We start from the raw sequence: 6,471 nt of genomic DNA on the forward strand, positions 1-6,471 counted from the left end.
CACCTACAGCTTCGACTAGGTGATTGTATTACGTTATATCAGAATGTGCCAACAAATCTGGAGCCAATCTTCCACTGAGCTTGTGATAAATTCACCAATGGTTTCTTACCATGATAATATCATTTTTGAGATGTGTTATTGTGTATTTATATGCATGATTCAAATATATTTAGCTGACATTCCAGTCAACACTGAGAGCTAGGCCCCGTGTCCACCTAGCGTTTTTTTTTTCTGAGCACCAGCGTCTTTTTCCAATTGTTTTCAACGAGGAAAAAAAGCGCTGTGTCTTTTTTGTGCCGCTTTTAACGTCTCCTACAGATCGTGTCTTGTACCCACATCCTCTTCTGATCAGGAAAAAAACAATCTCAACTATAAAACATAAAGTAAAAAGCAACAGAGCAGTGTCTGTAATACAGCGGCTGTTTTCAACAGGCTGTTGTCATAGAGACAGGAAGGACGTGCAGCGTTTTTATTCTCAGCGCACAAACGCTTCATGCAAGCAGTCCTGAGCGCACAGCCAGTGTTTTTCTGCCTAGCTGGACACAGGGCACTACATGTTTGGTAACTTTTCTGTGTTTCATGGTTCTCAGCTGTGAGGACAATCTCATCAGATCAGAAACGGAAAAAAAACAAAAAAACTTGTTGATTTCATGCCAAAGCAAACATAATTTACCTCAGCCCTCACTGCATAACAATTATCAGATTCCTGCCTAATGAAGTTTTGAAACACCGCTGTGTAAATTCTTAGTATGGAACCAGAAATCAAGTTTAAGTTGGGAGTACAGTCTGTTTGAACAAAATAAATCCCACTGTGAGAAGTAAAACAAGCATGACACTAATCCCAGGCTCACAGAGCATTTGATTGGAGTCAGGATCAGGATTATGGTTCATTCCCATCTTAACAAAGCAACATTTATATGGTGGAGCTGGGGGAGACAGCAAACAATATAAAGACTGTTTTACTATAAAAAGGTTTCCAAACATTTTATAAAGATTGTAATGATCTCTGGCAAAAGACTTACACTGCAATATTTGTAGGTTAAAGGAAGAATGTGCAACATTTTACACATAAATAAAGCAGAAATCAAATATATCCTGTGTAAATGTCACTCTGAATCATGACTGTCTACAATGAGTGAGAAGTGTGAATCCTGCCAGCTGTATTGTTGTCAGAGCCGTGGAAGGGACGGCCTTGTGTATAAAGCTGTTTGCTGTTGTACTTGTGTTTCAAATACATGGGCCAGATGGGGCACTCCAAACAGGCGGGGGGGTCTGGCACCACGTAGTTCCTAGCTCAAGGGCGACACCTACTGGATCAAAAATTTGCACATTTTTCCTTTAAAGTGTTGATACATGTACTGTAGCCTTTATGCCTCCTGCCTCAGCCCACTATCTGACCTTTTGCTCTAATACGTCTTTTGTTACCAAAACTAGATGTGTTGACAATCACTCTGCAAAGCCAGAAAATACATTAAGAACTTCTACAAATAAAACCTTTTCTGCATCCTAAATGGAGAAAATGTATCATCCAGAAGGACAGTACAAGAAGGTATGGCATATTAAGTCAATTATTCAGCTGTCAAACTCACGATGCATTAAATGGAAAATGTTGTGGTGCTGAACTAATGCAAATATTGGGAGCAATGCAAAAGAGTCCTGAACTCAGAGTGTTCACTAACTGAATAAGAACAGGGTGTAAGAGAGTGTACAGAATACTTACTAGGGAGATTGGCTTCAAGTTCTGCAACTTCTGTTGAGAGGAGAAAGAAAAATGAATAAAGAAACAAAGACAAAAATATGTAACACAAACCGCTGACACTGTCTCACTCATTATAGGCCTCCTATAATGAAATGCCACCTGATCAATAAGGACAATTGCTCTGCATAGAAACACAATTTCTAAAATGCTAGCTGTAAAATAAATTGTCTAATGCAATGAAGCTGAAATGTTCAATCATGGAGTTAAAAGGTGAGAAACAAAAAGAGAGAGAGAGAGAGGATAGAAGAGAACCACTAAGATGGCACAGAAAGTTGTTTAGCTTGCAATGCTTCTGGGTGAAGTGTGGTCTGTTTTTTTTTTTTAAAGCACCTCTCTGTTTTGTTTACTCATACTGACACACTTTTCAGTACTTGTTTGTGCCAGCTTTTTAACACGTTATACAAATAAGCCAGAAGGGGGAGTGGGGGTCTCTCTGGGCAGCTTACATTGTTGTTACGATGAGTCATGTTAAAATCTTTTTTGCTTCTCATGCATAGTATCCTTTGAGACGTGCAGGGTGTAATTATTAGGTAGAACTTCTCCAACTCCACATGGAGGTCAAAGCATGAAGTCAGCTACTTAACAGATCCCTCTGAGCTGTAGCATGGTGTTACTGTTGAACCAACAACTGCTTGTGATAAGAACATGTACTGCCCTCTTCTCCAAATCCAACATGAAACAACAGGTACCTATCCATGTTTGGTTATTGGTTCAGGGACTTGAGCTTGTTTAGCGCTTTTCTAGTCTTCTATCTACTTATAAGTGTTTTTTACACTACATGTCACATTCACCCATTCACATTCACACACAAGTAAATCATCCATGGGTAAATAGGAGATGAATAGATTAGAGGAAAAAATGTATCAAGACACAACTGCCTCTACCTACTCTGTCTGGTCTGAACTGGTGAAATACAGGAACGATGAAGTGTACGATAACGCAGTTACCTTTGGTAAGGAGGCGGTCCCTGATAGAGACCCTGTGGGTGGAGTCTGAGGCTCCTGAGGCACGGCCCGTCTTTCCTCCATCATCCCTCTTCAGCTTACTGGCCAACGTAAGCATGGCTCCGCTGCTGTGGTCTGCCTCGGTCTGCCCCACGCTGCACTGCACTGCACTGCACTGCTGCTTAAATGCCTGTCAATCACACAGGCCATAAGGAATGTTAACCCAATGTCATCATATTAGAGCATAAAGGGAAAATGCACATGAAACTGAACACATCTGACAATTCAAACCCTAACTCGCAATTCTACATTTCTTGCGGCAGAGAATGTGAAAGTCTGTTTAAAAGGCACAAGCACAGCCTGGTGCACTTGATTAGGCTCCAGCCCCCCAACGTGCTGCACAGATTAATTATATTAAGGTACTAAAAAGGTGGCCGGATTGAGGGGAGCCTAAAGCAAACATTTTTTAATTAATGAATCCATCTTATACCAAAAGTTGTCTCTTTCCTTGTCTTGATGGCAGCTTTTTAAGTTTGAAACATTACATACCTATCTCAACTAACATGTAATTAATTACCCTATTCAATGTAGCCATTTAGCCACCTACGACCTACTGACATCATGGGAACAGTTGAAAACACTAACACATAATCAACATGCAAACAGTTTGAAAACAACGTGCTGTAGATGCTTGCTGAGTCATATTTCTAGTCAGAAAAATCCAGTAATATTTCTGTATCTTGTCAGGCGACATTGTTGTTTTTTTGGCTTCTTACAAGGTTTTTGCCGACCTTGCCACGTTCCACAAATGCACACTCATTAAGCGGGAGGCGTAACAGCACTGTGTGTGTGTTTTTACGACAGTGCAGTGCAGAGACCTTCAGGTTCCTGCCAAAGTGCACCAAACCAAATGTCTACATATTGTTGCTTTAAAGGCCAATAAGTAAGTGATACTGATTATCTCCTCCTTCTAAGTCTCGGATCCTGTGAGGAAGGTTTTGTTTTTGTCTTGACAACAGAAGGTAGGCGGTATAAGGCCGTTTTGGACGCCCCTGGAGTTTTCCAGATATAACACCAGTTATCCCAGCAAACCAACAGGTGTTGCAGCGATGGGAGCGTGCAAGCGAACTGGTTCAGATAAAACTGATTCTACCCGACCTTAAAAGCCTCAGCATTGGAGATGCGAGAGAGGTTAGAATGCAGAAAGGTCTCAAGACAGACGCAGAGATGGCTAAACACTGAAGCTCCTGTTTTCGCGACTTGGTAACTTGCATGCACATCGACTAGAGGGAAGAGGGGTCTGGGGGAGACTGCTCTCCAATGATTTGAATTTGGACAGCAGCACCCATTTTAAATGCTAGCCATCAGAGTTACATATCCCTCCTTTAAAGCCAAGTCAAACCAAAAGGACTAAACTTCAAGCTTTATGCCATTAAAATTCATGAACAATTAAGGCTTGATTTCCTACAAATTAGAGTTAATGAGTTCATTAATTACGAGTGGGAAGCTGCCAAAACCATACACAATGTGTTGATGATTATGGTTTTGTAATGGGACCGTTTTATGCAACAGGACACTCACTCTCTTTGAATTTTGATATCAGGAGTGTACCAGACAGAAGACGAGCAACTATCCTTATGGTAAGGCACATTTTGGCAGAGCTAAAATCATGTTCAACAGACACAGCAAGGTCACAGGAAGACAAAAGAGTACTCAACAACAATGCTCCTGCCAGCTTTCTTACTAATGATGTTGCTGCAGGAAGTGCTAGGGCGTGACTTCATTCAAGTCAGAGATAAAAGCATTCACTCTTCATAAACACATCATCAGGTAGTTATTTGTGTCATGCAAGAGCGATCCACTCTAGGTTGTTTCTGCGTCTGCTGTTGCTTATTTACTTCCTACATGTGTCTTGTTCATGTTGCTGCTTCAACTGTTGACAATTTGGCATTTAATTTATTGGCATTTAATCAGACATAGTCAAGCATTTAAGTGTGAATGTGTAACAATGAATGTGTATTAATATGTTATATTAATGTAGAAAGGAGCACTTCAAGGTCCCAAAAGTAGTAGATGTTTAAGGTGCTCTTTGGATTAAAATACATGCAGTTATAGGGAAAAGCATGTAAAACCCTTCCAATTCAATAAATTACGACTGAAAGAACTTTGAAATTCACCTACAATAACCTTGCTGTTAGCAACGTTCATAAAGCTGACCAAATATCAACCATCTTGATACATTGCTTGCATTATTTACTTAATGTTATACAATTCAGTCTCGCTGGTCTCACAAATACCCCCTGCTATTCTCAGAATGCTCTATTCCCCCTCGTTCTCTGCAAGAGCCCACTATTACACCTTTTACTGCTGTACATTTTCAGTGACGGTGCAGACAGAGCAGAGGTGTCTAAAGCTCACTAAGGGATCAGTTCACTGAACTTTGTGTGCCGTGCCCATTTTTGGGGGCAGCAGTAGCAGGGAGTGAGGGGTATCAGGTATCAGTGATCCCTTAAAATGTGTGTCACTGAGGCTGCTGCTCACCCACCTGCCTTAGCTGTCAGTCACTGCACCCTGACACAGATTACCTGGATGTTAGTCAAAAAGCGGTGGGGTGAATACAGTGTTATACAGCACAACAGTGAGGAAACGAGTCTACCACACAGGCACAGGTCATTTGTCATCAAAGCAAACACACACACACACTGAAATCCCTCACTCATTCCCTCCTCACTATATAGTGAACAGGGCCTTCATGTTGGGGTAGGTGGGTCGGTGTTTTGTTTTGAAATGATCCCTGGAAATGACAGGTCAAGAAAAATCCAGCTAACTTCATGTTATTAACAACACAGTTTCCTACAAACCAGGACTTTGTGTGGGACTGAAAGCAAGAAGAACAAGACGAGGTGTTACAGTCAATGCACAAGAATTAAAAAAAAAAAAAAGTTCAGTAAGTCTCTTGTCAATGCAGAAACCTGCAGAAACCGTAATAACACACAGCTAGACACACACAGACTATGTCCAAGCTTCAATTCTGTCTTAGCTCAGGACTATATATCGAGCATGAGCAGACGAAGAGATGTGAAATGTTTCGTTAATTAAAGACGATAAAGTTGTTAGGAAAGTGTCCGTGCTAGCCAGTGTTAGCCTGTGTGTTATGTGGACGGTGTTTTCACCTGCTAGCGCTCCGTGCTACACCATAATCAGCTGTCCTCCTCTGGTCAACGCGACGTCTGCAACTCCAGCCGGAGCTTATGTGAGGTAGGTCCGACTGTTAATAACCTCTAAAATGATTATTTTGGGTCTCAGAGTGGACATAAAACTGATTGAAGAATCAGCTGTCAGAACTTCGTTCCGGTGTCATGGGCAACGGAAGCGCAGTGAGTGCCGGTCGTTATTGTTGTCCGTGTCGACACTGCTGCGAATAAACAGTTCCACCGTGGTGTTCCGAGAAAACGTTTAAAAATGTCATTGGCAATTTGAGTCATTACAATACATAATAAACATGATATAACTATACCAAGAGCTAGGGCTGTCAAACGATTGCGATTTGTAATCTCGATTAATCGCAGTTAATTTCATTTTTAATCGCGTGTTTGAAATTCCATTGTTACACATTTAGATATAAAGGCTTTTATTTTGAATTTTTGTACTGTCTTAAACTGAGAGATTGAAGATTACGACATTAACTTAACCAAGAAAAAAATAAACACGTTCACAATTTACAATTCGAAAAAATCAAATGGAAAAAGGTGCAAGGTGAACTGTTGG

General features: G+C 40.9%; 1 protein-coding gene across 1 annotated transcript in view; it reads right to left on the reverse strand.

Moving 5' to 3' along the window:
• Nucleotides 1–6,093, reverse strand: part of ube2f (ubiquitin-conjugating enzyme E2F (putative)) — a 48,833-nt gene extending 42,740 nt beyond the window's left edge. The window contains exons 1-3 of the mRNA XM_020644768.3: nt 5,877–6,093; nt 2,707–2,893; nt 1,721–1,750 (exon numbers count right to left, since the gene is read on the reverse strand). Of these exons, the coding sequence (XP_020500424.1) occupies nt 1,721–1,750; nt 2,707–2,821 (145 nt within the window). The 5' untranslated portion in view covers nt 2,822–2,893; nt 5,877–6,093. The remainder of the gene's footprint in view (nt 1–1,720; nt 1,751–2,706; nt 2,894–5,876) is intronic.
• Between the last annotated feature and the right edge of the window lie 378 nt (nt 6,094–6,471).

This window comes from Labrus bergylta, chromosome 13, assembly GCF_963930695.1.
Source record: "Labrus bergylta chromosome 13, fLabBer1.1, whole genome shotgun sequence".
NCBI classification, from domain to species: domain Eukaryota; kingdom Metazoa; phylum Chordata; class Actinopteri; order Labriformes; family Labridae; genus Labrus; species Labrus bergylta.